This window comes from Strix uralensis, chromosome 2, assembly GCF_047716275.1.
Source record: "Strix uralensis isolate ZFMK-TIS-50842 chromosome 2, bStrUra1, whole genome shotgun sequence".
Taxonomy (NCBI): Eukaryota; Metazoa; Chordata; class Aves; order Strigiformes; family Strigidae; genus Strix; species Strix uralensis.
In genome coordinates, this window is record NC_133973.1 from 70,760,827 (window position 1) to 70,784,970 (window position 24,144).

Here is a 24,144-nt window from a genome sequence, read left to right on the forward strand (position 1 = left end):
TGTGTACTGCAAACATTTGAGTAAAGTTTCACAGAGCTCTGCTGATCTTTTATAGGTATCTTGCTTTTCCTCTTCTATGCATTATGAATTTTGACATGCCAGATAGCCAAGTGGGACTCAGTAAGTGTCTTTCAGCAATTTAAATCAGATTAAAAGAAGAGTAAAGAATCCCATCCAAATGCTATTTTTAGATCTGAATGAAAATCCTCACCTATTGTGAAAGTGATAAATTTCTTCCATATTCCCAAACAAGATATCCTTCTTATTTTGGAGTTCTGGTGAAATGAGATGAGCCATTAAGGGGTTGTCCATCTCTGCAGCATAACCCTGCAACACAGGATAGAGGCACACTGATTATCTCCCTTTACTTGCAGTATTTCTTTCTCTCTGACAAGGCAGTCTGCCTGCAGGCTGACAGACAGCAAAGAAAGGGCTCAGTATTGATCATGAGAAAAGTATACGAATACTGGTTTTCCATCAGTCCAGTAAGACACACTTACAGTCTTTAGAAAGACACTTGAATAATTACTGCAATTTTAGTTAAGCAAGGCTGAAACAAAGTTTGCAGTCATTTCCACCAAGAAAAGGCCATGCATTCCCATACTGCTTTCAAATTATAGTTTGTACTTCTTCTGTTAAGACTTTACACCTCTCAGTTTAAAGCCACAATTCCAGTACACAAGCAAACCTTCATGTTAGTCTTAACAAGTTGACTGTAGTTATTTGTGCAGGTAACAGAAACCATTAAGCTGCAAACTCTATCTTTAAGACATTTTCATTAGATTTGATACCAGAAGTCGTAAGTTTAGTTTCTGACATCTTACATTTGTCACATAAGGCCACATTCTTGTCTGTTTATCTGGTACAGATAAGGAAAAGAGAACACACAGGTGGCTTTAGCCGAGGACTGTTCTCTGGTCCTAAGGTCGCTTATCCGTGGTCTCTCAAAACACTAAAAAAAACCAAAACCAAACAATGCCCCCCAAAACCCTGAACAAAACACCTCCAACAAATCAACCAGAAAAACTTCAAGAATGCTCTAGCACCTGTATCATAAGCACATTTCTTAATGTAAGTAGATTTTGTAGCGTACAGGCCCTGAAGGAAGACAATGCAACCTACTTTAGATTTGGATTAGATTGCCTCTCTCATATTTTGTTTTTGTTTGGTGGTTTGTTTTTTTTTTTTTAACACAATAATCACAGACAAGGTGATCATTACATTAGTGACATTGATTACAATAAACTGCAGTGAATTATAACAAACTGCAAATTAAATGAAAGGATAAGCAGAAGTGTACCTACAACTAAGGTTTTCAATTTCAAAGGGATGTCCAAACAACAAAAAGTAGGAGAACTGGCTGGTAAAGTCAGCTAGCCTGAAGAATTCAAGTATTTGGATAGGACAGTGATTAGATTATTTTTTTTTTTTTTTAAATCAGAAACATTCTTTTAAAAATCTGGGTATTTTTTTCTCAAACACCACAAGAAAGGAAAACTAATGGTATAGGCAAAGATGCTGGAGCTCATAGATCGCTAGCCATTGGTCCCTCTCCCATATCTCTCCCCAAACAGGAAAATGCAGAGTCTGAAAGAGAGGAAAAAAAAAAAAAACAACAAAAAAGTGGTACTGTCTTAAAAAATATAAAAATAATTTACCTAAAACGGAGTTAGAAAATTAACTGGGAAAGATGAACTGCAGCCACCATGCAGTTCAGATGCAGTGAAGAGATACATGAAAAGAATGATCTATTTCCACTTGAAGTAAAGATCACGCTGAACATAGCAGAAAAGCGGCTGCAGTGAAAACAAACCTGACAGAGCTCAGTACTTTGGCATTCTGTAAGAATAAAAGCATGAAATCCATACATTGACAAAAGGCTTTTGATTTTTTTTTTCACTTCAGGCTGACATAGTACTTACGAAGGTTTTTTTATATTAAATTTTGGAAATGTTTTACTACTTACACAGTACTTGTGTTTTAAGAAAGGAGAGGAAAAGCTATTCCATGCAGCCACAGGTTTTAATCTTACTTTAAGAATATATAAAGCTTTGCTCAGTCTTCCATTTGAAAGCTGTTCTAAAAGCATCGAAGTAAATGGAAAAACGAGTCAAATACAATACCTAAAAATAGACTAGACCAATATTTTTCCTCAGTGAAAATTACTGGATTCACAGTCTGAAGTGGGATGACCATGGTTATTAATGAAAGGAAAACTATCAAGCTTGGATAAAAGCAGCTATAGCAGTTTCTTAATAATCAACCTTGTTTTTTTCTATTGGAATCCTTGGCAGAGAGAAAATGCACGGCAATTAAATATGACATAATAATAGGAGACACTGTCCATACAAAGGAGTATCAGATTATTTTACAGGAAAAATGGGAATATTAATAGAATAGGAGAAACACAGGATTTGGGAGAATAGCCAGAACTATGGATTAATAACTAGAATTACTCAAAAGCTGGAAGACTGCCATTGAACCGTACCTCAGCAGGGATCTGATCCAGAATTACTGCTGGCAGTCCCAATCACCCAAGCCCAGAAGAGATGAATCCCAAACTGCAAGGAGGCACAGAGAAGCGTGCCTGGCATGTACTGGAGAGTCTACCACATTGACAGAAAACCAAGACAGTTTGGCCTATCAAGACAACGGTTGCCCTACACTCCATGTAAAACAAGAGTAATACCAGAGGAATAGAAAGATTCTGCAACAATCCTCCAGTGGCAGCAGTAAGGGACAAAATCCTCCAACTATTCAAGTCTTGATTTTATGAACAAAACTGTACAGATAGCATTACATACAAAAGCAGAGAATAAAGTAATCCCTAAAGTCCACTCCAGACCTACCTTGCTTTATTACCACACATCAGATGTGACCATCGTACTGTCATCAACACTTTCTAGCAGTTGGACTGGACCCAGGACATAAATGCTATGGGAAGCTGAGCACAAACTAGGCAAAAAACCCTCATACAGTACTCTAACATACGTACTCAGAAATTATCACTCCCAGTCCATAACTTAAGACAGCTCCTATTTAGGAGCTTAACATTGGCATAGACACCAAGAGTACCCACTTGGCTCAAGTCCAATTAATCCTGGTTAAAATAATTCAACCTCAGCCATCTGCAACTTCATCATCTCTTACAGTCAAACTGGACTAGAACAAAACGACGCATCCATGTCTGAAGACTTAACAAACTTGAGGAACAGCACAGAACACTGCAGCGTATTTCCACAAGCAACTCAGCAGTACTGCAATTGTGCCTCCACAGGTGTGGAGCAAAGGGAACACCTTTGTTTCTGCTACAATTTTGAAATAGGGACTCTGTTGCCACAGTTGTACCCAAGATATTTGGAAGATCACTGAAAGATATGCAAAGAGGGATGCAAGAAACAAGTTTTTTCCTCTAACACAAGATTCTCTTGATGCAGATTCACATTCCTGTGTGACAAACAACCTTCCTGGAGTTGAGCCAAGACTCTGGAATGAACTTTTGCAGGAATTAATGATCATTACAAATCTCACTATGTTCCACTTAAATAGTTACACATTTCTTATTTTCTGCCCGATTTGTGTTTTCTAATGCAAAATCCTAGTTGCATGAGTATTTCTAGAAAAAAACTGCACATTCCTGCCTCTGTGAAAATACAATGAGAGGAGAGATGTAATGACCACACTGCTTGACAGGACAAGCTGAGACATTACAGTGATAAGGAAAGCATAAGAGCATCTATAAAATGGAAGACAAATAGATTCACTAACAGCTGCAGTGAAATTTAATCTTTACCTCAAGAACGCAGAGCAGTTCTTCAACATATGCTCGTTCAGTCTCAATAAGTTCATTAATCACATGCCTGTAGACAAAGAATGACAATTAAGGTAGGCCTATTCACCTATGCAAAGTAATGAGGTAACATTAACTTTGTGTTTCTACTTTACTTCAGACAATGAAAGCACAATTTCCAGGTAATGGAAAATGTTATGTTTCATGGATATTTTTGTCAACAGTTTATATATCCTTATTGAGAAGCACGTATTTTAAAAGCATTTTAAAATTTTTGAAAATGTGTTTAAACAGGAAAAAAGTCAAATCTAGCATTTTAAATGCTGTAGTAACTGAATTGAAGCAATGAAGCATTTTCTCGTTGTACATACAAAATCTGGTTATGCTGTGGTTTCCAAGTATTACAGGAGCTGGAGTTAGAGCTGCATGGGATTATCCAATACAGACTTAAAGTTACACCAGTCATTTTAAATTTAGAGGCATTTAGTGCATACTTGAAACATCACAACGCTGCTTTAAGTTTGGTCAAGCAAGCATGCTTCCTCCACAACACCCTCCCCTTGTGATTTTGTATGATTTAACATGTGGTTGTAACAGTGAAAAGACAGTGGAAGTATCCAGTTTACAGGTAGAAATGCAAGCTCTGCTATACACATTGCAGGTGGTACTAAGTCATTTTCTGAACATAGGTGATGCTGCTCAGTTTTTATATAAGAAAGTGATTTTTCTTAACACTTACCAAAACAGGGACTAAAAAAGAGTCATATAAAAAGACAAAGTCTTCTGAAGCATGGGGACCAAAACCTGATAGATTTACAGGAGGCTTATTACTTGAAACTATCTCTTCTTTGGAATGAAAGTATGTAGTTATCCTGCCATAGCATCAACTCACTGCAGGAAAGCTAGAGTCTGGTACTATATAAACTGTAAATGATACTGCAGACAGACTGAAATATCTTCCTCTGTGTGTACAGAGCATAGCCATGGCATTTCAAAAAGAACTGAGGCTTAATTCAGAGAAGCATACTTGTCTTATCAAAGCCTTAGCCAAACTCAGAGTTTGCTGGAACCAAGTCAGGGAAAAAGCAGTTTTTGTTTATCAAAATATACTTACTGCCGTAACACAGCTAGGTTTTCTTCATCATCCATTGTAGATCCTCCTCTGCTTTGATGGAGTTCAGTCATTTCACTCTAAAGGAGAAAACAAACAAACAACAAAAAAAAATTATCACAGCATTACAGATGAGGGAAAAAACACTTTAAAATACAGCGCTTTGCTCTCAGCTTTACTTGCATGCATTTTCATAGGAAAGACTGTGGCTCCATTAAAAATGAAGGCAATTTGCAAGAATGCTGCAAAAAAATCCACTTCAGCCTGAAGGTCTTGCAGCACACAAGAACATTCAGACACAGGGAGTTTTCCATGAAAGACCAGCTTAGAAAAGATCGTGGTTCGAGGCCCCTTTCCAGGAAGACAACATCAGAGCATCCTTGGAGGCAACACTGGCCTTAGTCTGTTTTCCAAGCTTAAAATGAGGTACTGTGCTAACTTTCTGGTAACTTCCTAACTTGACACAAGAAGTTCACTCCTACAACTTCTACTGTAACAACTGACCTAATTACAGCTTGTTGAAAAGAATGAGAGGTTCTGCTTTCAATCCCTCCCTGAACCAACCCTTTTTTCCCAACTGTTGTCCCTACTGGTCATGTGGGTTCTGCCTTCCTTCTTGCAATGTCTTTTGCTGAACCTTCGCTGACTTGATACAACTCTCTAACCCAGTGGGAAACTACTTGTTTCTGTTGCTGCTGTCAGGTTACTTTCCTTGCTGGAGGCAATGCAGGAAGACCATCCCCACTTGGGAATGGCAACCCATTAGGTCAGGTGAAACTGTCTTGTAGCCAATGACAACTATCTCTTCATTTTCGCCAGTTTTGAGAGTAGCCAATTACTGCTGGCAAATAACAAATGTTTCCTGTTCATAGATTTTATATTTTGCTGTCCCTAACATTTTTCCTAATATAGGCAACTATTTACTTTACCTTCCCTCATACCCAGCCCAGCGACAAAGCAGCCTCTATTTAAACCACATGACTGTGTCACCAGAATTACTTTGATAGGGGCAATATCATCACTTTTTTAGTGGAACTACCTCATTCATCTTGAAATTCCTAGACATTCCATTGTATTATGACTGTCTCAAGAAATACGGGCATGAAAAGCGTAAAGAAAAAAATTACCTTTCCTTTTCTGTAGTTTACCCTCCGAAGCGCACTGCCTTCTGAGTTGGATACGTATTCTCTTTGAAGACCTAAGCATGTAAACCAGAATCAAACAGCAGTTAGAACTTGAGCAGATCTGACACAGATGTCTGTGTAACCACAAATTACAGCTGAAAGTTTACTTAAGTTTCTCAGCATAGCACAAAAAATTAGTTAAAGGCTACTACAGTTACTTACCTGGGGAGGTACAAGGAGATTTTACAAAGGCTTCAGGTCTTGGTGCAACTGGCTGAACAGGACGTGTCTGCTTAGCTGCCAGTTTCTTAAGACTTACTTGTCTCTTTTGAAACATTTCTTCCATACTTTCTTGCTTCTGGAAAACTTTTTGTACATGCTCCTACCATTGCCACAGAAATAAAAAAAATCCCTGTCAGAGACCTATCAACAAGCTACACTGCCATTTACAGCACATTGATTTGAAATTGTGATTGTTTTTATAGCACATATAAAAATATTACCCTACTCTTCACTCCTAACAAGGCATAATTCACAGTCATTTAGTACATTGGAACATCACTTCATAAAACATTTTGTGCGCTTGCTGTAGAGAAACCAATGGGGTTCAGGTTTCAATTTTAAAAAAAAAAAAAAAAGAAGAAGTTTTTTTGACAGTGTCTAATGGTTCTGCTACATGAAGAGATCAACCAAGACGAAAAGGGACATATTCTCAAGTTCTAAGAGAAAAAAGCAGTTACAAAGCAGAAGTCATACAAATTATCAAGGATGGGCACATTTTTGCTACATAAAAAAAAGCTATTTCATATACTCACTTGGAAGAATTTTTTTTAAAAGCAATCCTACTCTCTGAAAAATTGAAGTAGTCATTAAAAGGCTCTGAAGTCCTTGATGCTTATTCAAAGATATGACAGAACTAGCACCTCAGGTAAGGAAATGTGTTGGCTTTCCAGTTCCCAGGTATAACTCTTAGCACTGACTATTTAGCTTTATCAATGGCCATGCAAGAGAGCAATTCTAAATTAACAAATCACACATAGATACACATAAATGTCTTCTGGTACCTTTAGGTCCTCATTAAGGATGTGTGCATACTCTCTGTAAATTTTATTCAACTCCTTGATTTTATTGCCTGCACCAGTGTCCAGGAACCTCTCGATCTCCTGTAAAGCTGATTCGGCACCATCCTGAGACTGACACTTATCTACTGGCTGCGAAGCTAGCAGATAAATTCCTTCATCGCACCACTTCATAGACTAGAAACAGAGAAAAGAACAAGCTCAGAATGCACCAGTATCAGCATCAAACATTAAGAGGTCTAAAACATTTCATACCCCTACTTGTGATGTATTCAGCTATTTAAGGAGAAAACTTGCAGCACACCCAGATATTTTTACTTGCCATTACGACATCTGGTTGACTGAGGTTTTAGCAAACAAGATGGGAAACATACAAAATTTACCACACAAAATTTACCTTTTCTAGTAAGCCATGCAGTTCTAGAGATTTGTTAAGAAGATTCCTCCTCCGTTCTGTCTCAGTAGTGAAGGCATCACAGAGATGATGAAGTTCACTGCACTTTGGAATAATGGAGTCTACAGCATAATTATTGCTTTGAATAAAAGCATCACCCTCGGAGGCTAGCATTCTGGCTCTTGCTATAGTTTCCTAAGAAAGCAAGCATTCATTTAGGTATATATTTCCTTGGATTAACATCCATGAAAAATATGAAAAATTATACCATTTGTTGTTATGCAGTAAAATACACCTTGATAATCTCTTTAGTTAACAGCTGCCTTGCTTAATAAATCAAAGTGATTTCCTGTCTTCCCAGATGCCCAAGAACTTCTTTATTGTATCAGAGTACTTCAGAAACATTATTAATGAGTTTACACATATGCCTCCCTGTGAAGGAACCACTATTGTCTTTATGCCTTAGTTATTCAGCAGCATTTTTGTGTGCGTATGCATGCAATTTGGAGTACAGCAGCAATCTGAACCCAAATAAAAAAAATACCTAACTCCAGCACCTCAGCCTCAAGAGCAACGACCTCACTTATAGAGCTATATATTTTATTGTGAAGCACAGATCATAATAAGATTCCCTTTCTACATTGTTCAGAGTGTATGTTTCTGTTGGTGATCTTTTAACATATTGTAATTCAATACACAGCTTTCCCATTTTTGAGATTTAATGAAATAAGTGGCTTTAGTAGGAATGGAAGTGGCCCCTTGATCACTAAGTGCAGAACTTGGCTATGCAGACACTTCATGTAATCTTCCATGAACTGGTCACACCAACTTTGTGACTGGTCACTCTTCTCTTTATTGAGGGGTGCCTGAGAACTGGGCTGGCTCCAATGGTTAAGGACTTTATTCCAAATTCCTTCTGCACATTACTTGAGACACTGATTTTGCCCTGTTGTCAGCTTAAGCTCTGCTCATAAGGTATCCTCAATAACCAAATACCATTTCCCCCCCAAGATGCATTGTCATACTAGAAATTAAGGAGACTTGCAGAGTTCTTACACATGATTTTTCTTCAAAGTTGGCAAGATCTTTCAAAATATGCTCCACATGTGAACAGCTGTTTCCCACATCTGTGAAAGCAGACAGTCTCTCAGACACAATATCCAAAGCTGCTTTGACCTGAAATGAGACACAGCTATATATCAATGAAGATGATTCCACTTCTCTGGAGACCCATCTGTTAAATAGGTGATAACCACTATTTCCAGTCAGGTGACTCACATTATGGGGTTACTGGGGCACAGAGACAGATCACTTTTTTTGTCAGCCTACATTTACTCTCAATTCAAAATGAAAACAAATGCAATGTAAAGGCAGTGAAGTAATCCTGTTTCCTGGTACTGAACAAAAAAATTGCAGAAAAATTAATGCTCGGGAAACCTTTATGATCTTGCTTTTACCAGATGACAATAATATACAGCAACATTAACGTAAACAGCAAAACGTGACAGAGAGGTCCTCACCCTAACAATTGGTTGAGAGACAGACATACAGACAGACACACACTTGTAAGAGGGTTCCCAAGTGTTGCTTCCATGGAGACACAGGGGCCATGGTCTGAGATCAGCTACACCAGCGTAAAGAGACTGTAGGTGCCATCAAGCATATGAGTTAAACTAACATGAGATCAGAAACTGGCTGTAAAAATTGTAGTTCAGCCTCCACCCAGCTTCTAACAGTGTGGTTGCAACTTCCCACCCACAGTGTTGGAGACTTTTACAAAGTTTCAGCCAGAAGGTTTAGGTAAATCTTGGTTCCATAAAAGGGCCTATTGGCAAGATGAAAGGATTTGAGCCAGCATATTATGCTTCTGTGGTGGAGAACAGGTTTCAAAGGAGTTTTTGAACGCTTATATGCTGCTGGGTCCATGGAAAAAAAATAAATCATAAGACTGCAGAAGAAAAGCTATTATGTCTCTATAGGCAAGTATTCAAGGTAGTAAAGACAGCAGTATGTCAAGTAAGGACACGTACAAGAAAAAGGTTGTAGAAAGCTTTCAACCACACACAAGAGCTGCAAAAACAAGAGGGGGAAGTATTTTCTTCTGAATCATTTCTATATTACCAAATATTGACTTCCACCAAGAAGTTCTCACCTCTCTGAAATTCTGTTCAAAATTCCGAAGGCGCAGACACTGCTCAAGTTTTTGCTGATGCTTAATCCAAAACTCATCAAAGGCAGTCTCAGTTTCATGTAATTGAGCCAGAAGCCTTTAAAAAAAAATATTGTAAGAATGATGGGTGCAACCTTCAAGGAACAATACAATCTTCCACAGTAAACAAAAAGCCTCCCCAAAGCAATATTTTCCAGAAAAAATAAACTGGATACAGGAAATTTTTTGAGTATTGCACAGAATTGTTTCCTAGAATAACACTGATGTAAAACTGAAACCCAACACAAACATTAAGTTCTGAAAAATTGGCAAGTGCTGATTTGAAGCTAGCTGCTGCACATACTACTTCTCAGCTCTGGCCTGGGGACACGGGTAGTTGGGGCTAACAAACATAAATAAAATAAGCAAATGTGTGTGGGCTAGGACCCAGAGGAACCCAAGCCTTGGGCTATAAGGAAAAATGAAGGCAGAAACTTGTACTGCTGTGACCAGCCAGCTGCCCTTACATTTCATTCCTGGGAGCAAGGCTCGTAATAAACTTTGGTCATTGCTCCTCCTCTTCTGAGCAGAGTTACTACTTAAATATCACAGACAAGCATACAGCAGTACTGCAATGAAAAGAGCCTTCTATTATAACTTTGGCAAATGCCTTAAAACTTTTACTTTTCAACTTATCTTCCAATATTGCACTTGACAGTATGGTATCCTATGGACTTCTCTTTACAGTGTGCTTCGCTGTACCTAAGCTACATCCAGGGAAGGCCATACAACAGCATTTTAATGAAATTTTGTCTTCAACAGCAAGAAAAGAACCCTGAATTTACAAGTTAAAACTGATAAGAAAGAAGGTGGACACACAGAGTTTGTTCCAACTTCCGTCAGATATTGTATTGAGGGGAAACATTTTGGATAAATTAGCAACCCCCACCCCGATTGTCCTTCGGATAGTTGATAGCAACAACGACCAAAAAAAGTGACTTCTGCCAAGCATTGTGGATTGGAATGGACAGTTGTTTGGAAAGAAAAGTCAGCCTGAGTGTCACAGAAACACAGAATGACAGACAAAAAAAGAATGCAGAATACTGCCTGTGGGAATTTAGCTATGCTTTCATAGCTTTGTGCAAATTTACATCTGTGTTATGGTGATATAATGTCTTCAAACCTGGCAGTAATTTCACAGGGGGTGGTGGGTGGGGAGCAAAGGAAAAAACATCTGTTACTTATATGCCCGAAGGAAGCATATAAGAAGTTTGTGCATAGATACTTCAAGAGCAGTGTACTCTCTAGTAGCCCTTTAAAGGCTACTAATGCCATTGATAAGATATTAGCAATGTTAGAAGCACTTTTTGGCAGGTTTAAAGAAAAAGAAATCTCCCACTTCAATTCAAAAGAACTTAACCAAAGTGGATAAATCTAGCAAAAAGATACCACTTCTGTCTCCCCTCTCCTGCTTTCCCTACAGCGGCAAAATTTCCTTGGATTGCACTTTAGTCTCTAAACAAAGCTGTGATATTCTTTAAAATAAGGAGAAGCTGCTCAACTGTATAGTCCAAATCTGACAAAAAGGAAAAAAGAATGGTGTTACTTTGTTGGTAGCAGAACTCAAACCCCATCCCCTATTTCCTTACAGCCAAGTGACCCAGTAATGGACATCAGGGGTTTAGTTTGCTCAAGACTAGATCTGACAACAGAGGAGTTGTTTCTGAAAGTACGCTGACATTGTAACATTTGCTTATTTGCTAAGCATGCAGATGGAACTAAGTAAAAGAGCTAGGGAGGGGTCAAGAAACCCAGACAAGCAGCACGTTCAGTATTTCGCTCCTCTCACCTTTCTACTGTTGTTTGATTGTCTAGCTGATCTTGATTCAGTTTGTATTCAGGATTCTCAGTAACTGGTTTTGTAATACTTCCAAGGATATCATCTCCCTGTTCTACTGCTAACCTGATATCCTCCTACAAAACAAAACAAAAACCCCCCACACTGTAGTTGTGTCTTGTTTTTTTAAGCAGACTTCACACGGCACCAAACTGGAAAAAGAATTTTGCTTTAATAGCAATAGAGCAAGCATAGTTTGATTAAAAGCAATGTTTGACAACAGACAGTAAATGCTAGATGTCATCTTCTACATTTACCATCTTAAAAGACCCCAGTGTAACTGAGTTGAATTTCATGATACATATAGTGTCTCCTTAGGCTATAAATATCTCAAAAGTATTAGAGGTACAGTGTTGAAATCCACAAAGAGTTTTCATTTAAACTAATTTGAAAGAACATTTGTCCATTCTTCAAGAGGTCATATATTTTCATATGCATGCAAATACAATCAAATTTCTTGCTGCAAACAAAACTACAAATTAAATACACCACTACTTACAAAGGAATTTGTTTCCACATACAAATCATTACACATTTGTACATACATAAACTTAGTCTCAAGAAATGTCATCTTTGAATGCAAAAAGAATTTTTTAACATCAAACCAAGCAAAACAAGTTCAATAAGATTTCAATGTTTTGCATTATTACTGTCTATTAACATACTCCAGATTTTCTATTAACATTATTAGCTATAAATTAAAACCCAGTTTAACTAGAAGACAGCATCTTTACAAAAACTACATACCTTCATTTTGTCCTTCTTTTCTGTGTGTGTTGCAAGAAGGGAGCTGGTTGACTGCACATCATTTGGTAGTTCTGTTTCAGCCAGCTCAGTCCCAAAGGACTGAAGAATCTGAGCTGTTTGCTTAACCTTTTGGGCGAAACCTTCTATAGCCTTTTGGAATAAAAACCATTAAAGATGTTTCATGCTCATCACATGCATATGTACAGACACACACATACACACAAACTACAACTCTCAAAACAAACCCGAGCAGATGAATTACAAGACTAAAAAATAGTTAAAGTATAATTTTGCAAGCAATAGATACCGTCACCATTAATTCCGTAATTGTCTATTTTTCCTAGGCTCGTATCAGGTGTATCTTCCTCATATTTTTATAATCTGGAGTTATTTTACAACTTGTGCTTTTTCTTTCTTGTAGCAAAAACAATAAATCTCAACACAATAATACACTGTAGTTCCTTTGCTCCAAGTGTTCAGAAAACCACTCCCAAATTATTACTCATATTATTTCTCTAAGATGACTAAGTACCATTGGGAACATCTTCTCACTCCAAGGAAGTCAACTTGCATCACTTGGAATCTGTTTTATAAATGACAGAGTATAAGACAGAAGGGTTCATTAAACTGAAAAGTTAAAACAAAACCTAAGACTTACAGTGCGACGGGACAGCCATCTGTTATGGCAGTAATCCAGGGTGCCACCAAGATCTTCTGTTAATTGTGTTTTATCAATGTAACCCTGCAGTTCTGATACTGAGCCCAGCATTATGATCTGCAGCAGCAAAGAAAAAAGTGAACATGATCAGTGGCAAAAAGTCCCTTGTTAAGGATTCTAAGGCCCATCCTTCAGGCTCTGATAGAGAAAATTCAGTTTAATAGAGGAGCAAGTGACGCAACTATTTACTTTGGGTATAGAAAACCAAACTGAACAGTTGTTTCAGTTGAAGACGATGCAAATGTAAGTAACTGCATGTGAGCATGAGCATCAGGCATATTAAAAAAAAAAGCTTATGGATTATACAACATAAATTACACCACCAGGGTTTTTTATCTTGATAAACCATACATGGCTATTTTCCAAGAGCAACATTCATTTCTTGTTCATTTGCCCTTGTTATCCTGGATCTGTGGGAGAGAACGGTAGCATCTCCATGGATTTGGCATGTAAGGACTGATTCTCCAAAATAAACGAGGGGTGGGGGAAGAGTGCCTTAAAGACTATCTTTCACCCTTGAAATTTACATCTGATAAGTAGAATAACTTGTATATCTTTAGCTCATATAGTTTCAAAGTTTATTTTAAAATATAAATGCTGTACATTTACAAGCAAAAGTATAATCAATAATTTACCTCAAAATTCACATATTCTTTCAAGAATAAACCATCATGAATTAGCCAAAATTGCTGTAACTGCCTTTAAGCATGGTTTTTTATTGGTATTTTTTTGGTTCTCACTGGCTACATTAATTACTTTAACAGATTCCTGACAGTAAAGTGAAAACAGTGGATACTTACAGGTACTTTCATTTTAAACTCATCTTTGTTGAATTTGAAAGCAATATCCGACAGAGCTCGATGAAAAAACCCTGTTGGGCGCAGAACGAGGACTAGTTGCAGGTTTCCTGGGAAAGATGCCTGCAGAACAAGTTTAGTCTGTTATTTTCTGTGTCTCGGCTCCAGAAGATATTTTTGAACAAGGAGAAGACCCTCTTAAACCACAAACTAACCGTATCAAAGGCCTCTCATAATGGGGTGACCAATTATAAACTTGCAAGGCCTGCACAAAGAGCTTCATTCAACGACACATTTACTCATCTTTGGAAACAGAAATCTATTCTGGAATTGAATATTTCAGGGCTGGCTTGTACCACTCTTCAGCTAAGATTGCATCCTAGTCAAGGAGGCTAATGAACAGACAGCAGTGACTTAGTACTTTTTCAACAGTACTTTCCCGGTTACCTTATCTTCTCTTTAATAGAGGGTGCCAAGAGAAACCTCCATTACTGTCTGAACACTTAACAGCACATTTCTAATTTGTGCATATACTGCCTTTCCAGCTGCCTATGCAAACTGCTGCCACCAAGACTGAATTTCTCAGGCAGTAGCTTAGACATAAGCTTTAATATTGCTGGCAAAAATAAAAATCAAACATAATAATTCTCAGCTTCCAACTAGCAGTCTGATGTATCTTTCCCAGTTCTACAAGTGATAGGAGGAAAATAGAAGAAAGAATGCAAGCAAAGAAATGTCATTGAACTACTAAAAATCAGCCTCTGCTGTGGCAGAGGTTTGCATACTTGGCATTTAGCCATTCTTGAAATCATGAAGTCTTCTCCCCTATTCAGTATTTCCACTGTAGGGAGGCAGTGAAGCTCACTAAAAAAAATTATTATTATAATGATTAAGTGCGCAATTTTCTTCATTATACTGTTGGAAATTATGTCACACTTCTAGAAAATTGAATTACTACCAAAAAAAAGCCAACCAAAAACTAAACACTGGCTGAAGGACCCGTTTCCATGCTGTGCTGTTTCCATGCCTAGTAAAACTGTTAGTACCTGGAAGGTTGGAAAGTATTTTAATACTCATTTTGAGGTTTCCAAGGGTTTCAGATATTTAGCACTAGAAATGACAAACTTCTAAAGAGAAGAGTAGTTAAAAACTTTTGTGGAAGACTTCACAGATTCATTGTGGTTTCCCAGACATTCAGTATAAAACTGAGATCTCAATTTGATTGAGGAACCTTAAAGGCTTGAGCTTTACAGTCTGTCTCCACTTCAGTGATGTCCAAATTTTTGAGAAAGCGTGGTGGTCCAGTTCCAAAGGAGTCTGTCTGAGGGGTGGGAACAGAATTCAGATAATTCTGAGTGCCCACACCAGCTCCTCCATCCTTGCACTGTAAACAATCTTTCTCTGTGTACTAGAAGTAGTACACCCCGTGGACTTACTAACCCACAGTTATCAGAGGAAAAACTTTTTATAGAAAATTCATCACTGTATTCAGAAGAAAAAGTTAAGAAAAGATTATTTTTTACCATTTTTTTTCTGAATTATTGTACAAAGGACAATTGCAAATTTATTTAAGAAAATTATTTAACCCATACTAAGAAACAGCACAAGAATGGACAATTTTTTTTAATTAAATCTCCTGAATAATCTTTTTAGAATGATAGTCATGTAGTCTATTCATTTCACACATTCAATAGACATGTGTCAATTTATCTTGTGCCTGTAACAGCAGTGTTCAGAGTCTGAGCTGTTAATTTTCTCCTTCAACTTCCACCATGTGAAGTTTGTTCAATGGCAATGCCAACATTTCAGAAGAAAAAGCTCCAAGAAGTATTTTTTAGATAACACATTTTTGAGAAAGATAAGGGGTCTTCATGTGAGATATCCATCGCACCACATGACATCCAGACATACTGCCTTTGGCAGCTCATGTTTGCAAGCCATTTAGCCTTACCCAGAATACTGGGAAATGTCTATCCTGTTAGCTTCAAGTTGAGTAGATACATTAGGAACACACAACTTCCTGAAATTATGAAGCATAAAAGACACCAAACAGTAAAAGTAGATTTAAGTTACATGTACAAGTAATAAATGTCTTCATTCTAACTTTAAATTCTCACTTTTACACTTTGTGACTGTAGTCTAGATTTTTACTCCAGAATTTCAGAGAAAATACGCTGAAAGGGACCTGGGGGTGCTGGCGGACAACACGCTGAACACGAGCCAGCAGTGCGCTGCTGCAGCAAAGGTAAACTGGATCCCGGCTGCATCCGCAAGGACGTTACTAGCAGAGACAGAGACGTGATCATCCCATGCTACTCAACACTTGTCTGGCTGCACCTGGAGTACTGTGGCCAGTTCTGGTCCCCACAATTCAAGAAAGATGCAGACAGACTGGAGAGGGTCTGAAGGAGGACCACAAAGATGATCAAAGGGCTGGAGATCCTGCCTGAAGGAGTTTGGTCTCTTCTCCCTGGAGAAGGCTCAGTGGGGAGCTCATCACAGCATTCCAGCCACCACCTAAAGGGTGGCTACAAAGAGGGCAGAGGCTCTCTCTTCACAAGTTGCCATGTGGAGAGGACAAGGGGCAACGGGTACAAGTTGCACAAGGAGAATTTTCATCTTGATATAAGAAAGAAATTTTTTTACAGTGAGAGCAATCATTCACTGGAACAACCTCCCCAGGGACATGGTACAGTCCCCATCACTGGAGGTTTTCAAGATGTGACTGGACAGGGTGCTAGATAATCTCACTGAGGCTCCCTTTCCCCATGAAAGTTTGGGCCAGGTGATCTTTCGAGGTCCTTCCCAACTGTGAGAGACAAGAAACCAGGCCTGTGAGAAACTAAGAAAAACAGCCTGAGAAAGCAAAAGTTGAGGCTGATTGAAGAAATGCCTCAAACACTCGCAAGACAAAACTATGAGTCACAGGGTGCATTCTGTGGAGGTCGAAGCTGATAAGGCTGCCCAAATAACACAAGATGCAGCTGGAGGAGGGAGCCCTGTGGAGACGGGACAGCTCTGCTCTGGTGCACCTGGACAAATATCAAGGGCCATCTGTCCAGTGAATGAACTTTGCTTCATTATCCATGAAATGCATATTAAAGTTAACACCCTCAATATGCTAACGAAGGCTAACATGACCATGCTAATTACATCACCCCATGAAACACCTTACCCCTCCCCGTACATGGGATATGTAGGTATGTGGGTCGACCTAGGGGACGGACCCAAGCAAAGTGTGTATAAATCAAGGGGGGGGGGGGGGGAGTGGAGTGGAAGAAAAGGGGAGCCTGGAGAGTGCAGTGAAGCGAAGAAGACTGATGTAAGTGAAAAAGACAGATGCCTCCTGTGCCTCCTGGAACCCTTGCTGGCAGGATCAGCGCAGAAACCCAGACCGGTGATCTGTATTTCCCCATTCCCTCTATCTCCCTCTTTTCCCTTTCCCGTTAAGAAATGCAAGGCATATTGTATTGCTTGCCACAACTTGCTATATACTTAGCCAATTATCATGTTCAATTAGTACATTGTGGGTAGTTAATAAATGCTTGGACTTGGAGACTTGTTGTCTGCTCCATTGGGGATTTGCAAATCTGAGTCACTTGTCTCCCTCGTCTGAGCGAGATGTGACACCAACCCAAGATGTTATTCTGTGGTTCTATGATATTTAAGCTGATCCTGAAGCAAACAGTAGTAGCCAAATGCAACGCAATAGAAAATTTTTATAAACTGTGTATTAGCTCTTATGAAATACAGTTTAATTGCATGACCAAATTAAGATGTCTCATTAGTGTTCAATTCAAAGAAAACAGAGAACACACATTAGAATTATTCTCCATCTCAGTGCGTCTACCTGAAATGACATGTTGAAGTCACTACAGTCTTGTATCACTTTAACTCCCATTCAAGGCTTGCCAGATGTTTCCCCTCTCTCTCAACAAAAGCTCAAATTCTAGATTACTCTAACTTTGTCTACAATACCATTCTTGCCTCCACTAGTCTGTCTCCTATGTTTCCTGTTTGGTTTTGTTTTTTTCAAAAAAACCCCAAGTCTTAAAAATGATGCCTCCTCTGCTTGTTGTGGCTAGGAGTCAAATCTGCAAATTGATCTTTGTGAAACAAGAAGGAGGATTGTTACAGTAAACAATGTTGGACCTCTGCCACCTATTCCAGTTTATCTGAGCTTATATCTGCACTGCCCAAATATTACTATTTTCCTAACTTTTTTTTTTCCCCCTAAAGCCCTGGTGACTTGCAGAGACAATGATATGATGCAAGAGACAGTTCTTAGATATGTGTGAACTTCATCAACCAGTCAACTTCATCCTGAACACGAGAGAACAACAACAAAATCTCCGTTCCAGACCAGCAGCATTTTTGTTTGAAGCTATTGTATGCTAAGTAGACAGAGCAAACAATGACTTCTCAATAGTGCTGTGCCAAATGTTAAGCACAAAAAAATTTTCATGTATGTTTAGTAGTGACATAAAGTGCTTTCAAGGACTGTTTAGTGAAGTCAATGAACATCACTGAGACTTGAAGAAGGGTTTGTGCACTTGAAAACTGTTTTTTCCAAAAGTGTCTTTCTTTACTAGATTAATTAACTGCTCCCCCAATATCTTGTCTCAAATATTGCACTAACTCATTTAATGCCTATGCAAAAGAGACCGGGGGTCATGTTTTAGGTATCCTCTGTGAAAACAAGGGTAGTCCCTATTCTATTCTAGTCTGTCCTGGTTTAGCTAGGATAGGGTTAAGTTTCCCCAGCAGTGGGGGGAAGCTCTAGCCGGGTTATTCAACACCATGCTGACATCACCTCTTGGCGCCCAAGCGTGGGAGCGCGGGAGATTCGGGGAACGGGTGTGTTGTGCGATCTCTCTCTCACACTGCTGTATCAGTACATATCTTGCTCTGTTCATTGTTATTACTGTTACTGTTATTGTTATTGTTGCTGTTTGTTGTGTTGCTGTTGCACTGTTGTATTAAACCTCTCCTTATCTCAGCCCTGGGGCTTTGTATTTCACTCCCTTTGTGGGGGAGGGGCAGCGGCCGCGTGGTCTCAGACCCTGGCAGGGCCTAAACCACCACATAGCCCAATCCATATTCCTTTGTCTCACTTGTATCAGCATTGGCACTTGTTTGATACTTCATGACAGTCACGGGATTAGTATTCTATCTGCTTATCTCCTTCACTTCCCCATCCAATCAGGCCAGTGCCGATTCCAAAAGTACAGAAAAAGTTGTAGACGTGCATGTAGTTATCCACTTTGAAATAAATCTGACCAAACCAGATATTTATACACAGCACAGCCCTTAAAAATCAAAACTTTCCAATACACAGAGATCTTTGCTGCCCTACGAATACCCCAAACTTGGAATGTGGGAAGAACCTTCACTGGCTGGACAAAACAGGAGCTACCTTAAATCCTCCAGGAAAATAGTTAATAAATACTCAGGAGCAGGTTGAGCTGCCTGCTTTCAGTGCTCTGCTTCTCGGGGATGAGGAGCTTTCCACGGCATGCTTCAGGTTTCTGGAAACGAGGAATTTACAGAGACTGAACCCAGCTGGGTTTTGGGCAAAATGTAAAATTAAGTTAGTTGCATACATTCTCAATTATCACTTTCCTTCACAGAGTATTAATGACAGAGAAACTGTCTGTAGTTTTAAAAACATTTTGTTTTGCATTAGCTCTGGGTTTAATGCTTGTGATGTTATGATCCTGTTTTCAAAATTTAAGTGATTTACTCTCTCTCTTTATGTATTAAAAATCCATGTAATAAAAAGGAAAAATAGCTGACTATACAAGGATAACTGCAGAAGTGCCTGCACATGTAATATTCTCAAAACATCCAAAGCAATAAGACAAAACCATACAGCATCTCAAAATAACATTCTTAGTTTATCATTTACTGGAATCACAATAGCCACAAAATTAATACAAATACTGTTCTAGCTTCATTACATTGTCAAGTTCTTGTTTTGAATCCAAGCAAAAATGAGAAAAATGACTAGAGGCTGAAAGAAGAGCAGGTTTTGCAAACTTAACCCATACAAATTGTTGAGTGGCCTTACAGTTTTCAGGACATGATACAAAGAGCTAGCTAGAACCTGGGCTAGTGGGAAATACCTATCCATAACAAAATAGTGCCTTTCATGCAGCATCACTTACTAAATCCATCCTTTCTTCATCAACAACTCACTACGAAGCTCAACATCTCTCTACAAACGAGGCCAGAGAGCTCAAGGTTGGATTACTGTAATTCACTGTTTCTCACCTTGGATGTAAAACCAATGATAAGACTCCAGATGGCACAAAAATGGGACTGCCTGGCTCCTGCAAGGTTTAGGCTGGTATTAGCACTTCAGTCTCTCCATCGGCTTTTGGTCTCCTCCTGTCAGCTAAAGGTCTTGACCCTAATGTTCAAAGCAATTCATGGGCTAAGCCTCTGTTACAGCGAAGACTGCATTTTGATTTATGAAGAGCTAAGAAAAACAGTGCTCTGGACAACGCAGTCCAAAACAGAAGGCACGAAACCTGTATGCAACACATCCTTAGTCAAAGGTTGCAAATCACAAAACAAACTTCTTCCAGAGTTTTGATAAAACTCCTGTCACTTTTAGAAAGGGCTGCAAAGTTTTGTAACTGGATAAAGTTTTCTCACTACCACCTGAGTGACCTCCTACCAACTGCTTCTTCAAGAGCAGTTGCGCACATGTGTTACTCCCTAAGCACCAAGTTTAGGGAAGTTCATTTTCTCTGAACTTTCAGTATAAGACTGATGGGTGGCTATGGTGGAACTTTTAATGATGCAAGTGCACTGTTTTGTTTTACTAAAAGGCTGAGTTCACACCTCAAGATGGAGGAAGACAATGATGACAGGACAACAGAGACAAAGACAGTGTAATGATACAGGCTTCATTTATTTCAGAAAACACACTGGAACTATGAACATAGCAGTGTGAAACCCCAGAGCACATTGACTAGTAATGTGTCTTGCTCCTACAACTGTGGATTGAATAGTGTTTGTTTGGGTATGATAACACTAGGAGAAAAAAGTAAAAAAAAAAAAAAAAGAAAGAAAAAAAAGTAATTTTTGACTGCATGGAAAAGTGGATCAATTTGTCTGGTGTTTGTCATTCACCCTACTTCAGTTGGGACAATATGGAGCAGTTTCACCAACCTATGTGACTGCTCCTCCTTACACTCTGATTCAGGAATCATGCCTTATTTCCATGAGCCTACCCACTTGCTCAGCCACAAGAGCTAAAAAGTTCAGTAAGGTCTTGCATGTCTCCGTATACCATGTTTAACTGAAAACAGAACATTATAATACAAATTTAGAAGAATCTCAGCAGCTGACAGGGCACAAAACTTATAAGAGTGAACAATTTACAATGCCTAACTTTGATATTTTTCTTATAATAACATTCAGTTTTTAACAGCCTCTCTAGATATGTGACAATTTACTGCCAAGACTTAGCAACATAAAGTTTGGCTTTTGGCATCTCTACCAGAACACCACCTCTCAGCCTGGCTATCCCAGTAGGCCAGATTCTTCCTAGAGACTCACAGTAGGGATGAATTCTGTCCAACTTACAGCCATATAAAAGCTAAGCTTTCTACATAGTCAACAGTACCTCTAGGTTATCCATCCCACCTATCTCAGACAGGATGAGGCACCCTCCAAATACATGCTATTCTTGACTGCACTAGGCTAATAATTTCACTTTAGCTAAATCAGGGGAAAAATAAAAAAATAATCTTGTTTGCAGTGTCTCTTAAGCCACAGAGTCTGCATTCCTGCACTGGCTCAGGACGACCTCGCGCACATGTTTCAGCAGCAGTCATCCTGGGTGAAGGGTGCAGCCGCTGACCTTCCACTATGTCTGCAAAAATCGGTTTACCTTGTCTTCACAGCCTTGACTGTCTATAGCAACCTTAAAGTATCAGCATGAAATACAGATTCAGCTCATCATTGCTTATTTTCTGTTTCAGGAAAAAAAATGATCCCTAACAGCAAAGAAAAAAAAAAAAAAAAAAAAAAATCAAGCCTACAAATTTTTTATAATATAGAAAGATTTTCCACATAAATTTCAGCCTGAAACAAAAATTCTTTCTGTTAGTTTTGTTTCAAAACATATTTCCAACACCCACTAGTACAAACCAAACACTTGTGTATGGAGAGTCTTGAAAATAACATAAAATAGTAATAAAAAAAATTACGTGCTAGTATGAATTTCTGGTTAGCAGCTGCTCAGTGCTTACAAATACATTTCCTATAGTCATCAGGATATTGGTGATGGGCAGATGCTCAAGCCAGGATATTCCTGTTGGGCAGTGCTCCAGCTACAGCACCCTGCACTGGCATCTCTGATTTCACAGATCAAGAGGGTCAACCCTTTCAGGACTATTAGAAAAAAATCAGGAAAGACAGCAAGGAGGATGCTGCAGAAACTACAACAAACGAGCCAACAGCCAAAACTCTTCTTAAATAACGTGAGACTCATATCCTCACACACAGCAACAAGCTTTAGCAATCAAAACTGCTAGGGATACCAGGCTTTCAGACATAAGGTTCAATCTGGACAGCCCAAATGACACTTAGATGCTTCATCGCCATCAAAAGATAACTCTGACTGTTAGGAAAACAAAACACATGGAAATTAGGCCTCCAGTTACCCTTGAGCCATTAAAAAAATAATCTTTGTCCATCAATAGGACCCAGAGAAATCCTTTAGAAACAGACAGCAGAAATGTATTTGCAGTTCATTTATGGCAAATATTATAGCAAACAAATGGTGGACAACACCAAACAATGATTTTTAACTATATCTTTTTTTGAAATAGGAAGACAAAATTTTCAAGTGTTCAGGGATGATGTCACTAGGCCAGGTTGGACAGGTCTTTGAGCAACCTGGTCTAGTGGAAGGTGTCCCTGCCCATGGCAGGGGGATTCGAACCAGATGGTCTTTAAGGTCCCTTCTGACCCAAACCATTCTATAATTCTATAACTATTGCTGAAGCCCAAGAGGAAGACTGTCACATACATCCACAGATGCAATACAAAGCCAAAGCTGAGCCAGTTCAGTGAAGAAACAAACATAAAGATCATGCCTCAAACAGATTAGACTTCAGCTAGGAAGCATAATTCCTCTTTTCAATAAAGCTCCCAGAAGAATGGGAAAAGAAGAAAAAAGGAAAAGAACCCATCATCAACAGCACTGCAACCCATCCCTGCACTTAACACCTTTTCCAAGCAAAGCCCTTAGGCACAAACTCCATCACTACAATGATAGATCCTTTATCACAGGGAATAGATACTCAGGTTCTGTATATTGTGCTTCTAGGCAAAATAACACACACTGGAGGAACATTACGATAAACATTAATAGCATGGCTATAAGAAACATGTCTGTAGTTGCCCCCCACTCCCTGCCACCCCAATTTTGTAAATAAAAACATCTGTAGAATACTTATCTGTCCTTGAACAGAAAATACAGCATTGAATTTTGAAAGAGATCCAAAAACTCCAGAGATATAGTCCTTTTTCTTTAAATCACGCCAAATTATGCCACTCTCAGTTTCCACTGCTGGAATCTGCTCAATGCTGCATCTCAAAATTCCAAAATGAGCCGCAAAAGCAGATTTTGCTAATATTTTGGTATATTTTAAATATTTTAACATTCCTAACATACTTATTGTGGAAAAAGTTGTATTGTGGGACTGTTATATCATTATATATTAATTCACAAAAAGTCATATAGTGGGAGTAATATATTACCTTTAAATAAATACCTTTAAGTTATAATAAACAAACAGTACTTTGGTCAGAAAGGGGCTACACAAAAATGACATTTACTGTTTTGATTTTACTTTTATCTTAGAGACAAAAATTTTCAGCCATTAAAAATTAAAGAAACTACATTTACAGTTCTGTTGTTCAGCACTTACTGAAAAGATTATCAACACTAACAATTCAAGCAAGGCTAACAAGAAAAAAAAAACAAAGAGTAAACCAATAGTAGGATAAGCACATGATAAACATGAATCTGTCTTTTCCTACTTGTGTAAAAAAACCCCCAAACCCTCTAAAGCTTAGCTTTCATATTTAAAAAATATTGATTATAAAGGAAACTGAAAGTAACAGCATGTTGTTAATTGATCATAGTAGGTACATAGGATTTTCTTGCTTACAAGCAATCCTTGTTTTAATTCGAACTCCACAAGACCAGCTTTTACACCTGAATTCCTTTCACAGGTGGTAAACTAAATCAGGATCCTCATCCTCATCTCTTCCTAAAGGGGAAGCTCACTCGAATAGTGAAAGGTGGACCCAAAG

The 24,144-nt window shown here is 38.6% G+C and overlaps 1 protein-coding gene across 17 annotated transcripts in view; it reads right to left on the reverse strand.

Moving 5' to 3' along the window:
* Positions 1-24,144, reverse strand: part of MCF2L (MCF.2 cell line derived transforming sequence like) — a 134,019-nt gene that overhangs the window by 16,634 nt on the left and 93,241 nt on the right. For all 17 annotated transcript variants that reach the window (XR_012627592.1, XM_074859230.1, XM_074859225.1 and 14 more), the window contains 13 exons: positions 13,810-13,929; positions 12,950-13,066; positions 12,292-12,441; positions 11,497-11,621; positions 9,651-9,765; positions 8,555-8,674; positions 7,502-7,693; positions 7,090-7,281; positions 6,248-6,407; positions 6,029-6,099; positions 4,905-4,981; positions 3,794-3,860; positions 212-327 (listed from right to left, as the gene is read on the reverse strand). Coding sequence is in view for 16 of the 17 variants with exons in the window: in XM_074859230.1 (XP_074715331.1) it covers positions 212-327; positions 3,794-3,860; positions 4,905-4,981; positions 6,029-6,099; positions 6,248-6,407; positions 7,090-7,281; positions 7,502-7,693; positions 8,555-8,674; positions 9,651-9,765; positions 11,497-11,621; positions 12,292-12,441; positions 12,950-13,066; positions 13,810-13,929 (1,622 nt within the window). In the remaining variant the exon portion in view is untranslated. The remainder of the gene's footprint in view (positions 1-211; positions 328-3,793; positions 3,861-4,904; positions 4,982-6,028; positions 6,100-6,247; positions 6,408-7,089; positions 7,282-7,501; positions 7,694-8,554; positions 8,675-9,650; positions 9,766-11,496; positions 11,622-12,291; positions 12,442-12,949; positions 13,067-13,809; positions 13,930-24,144) is intronic.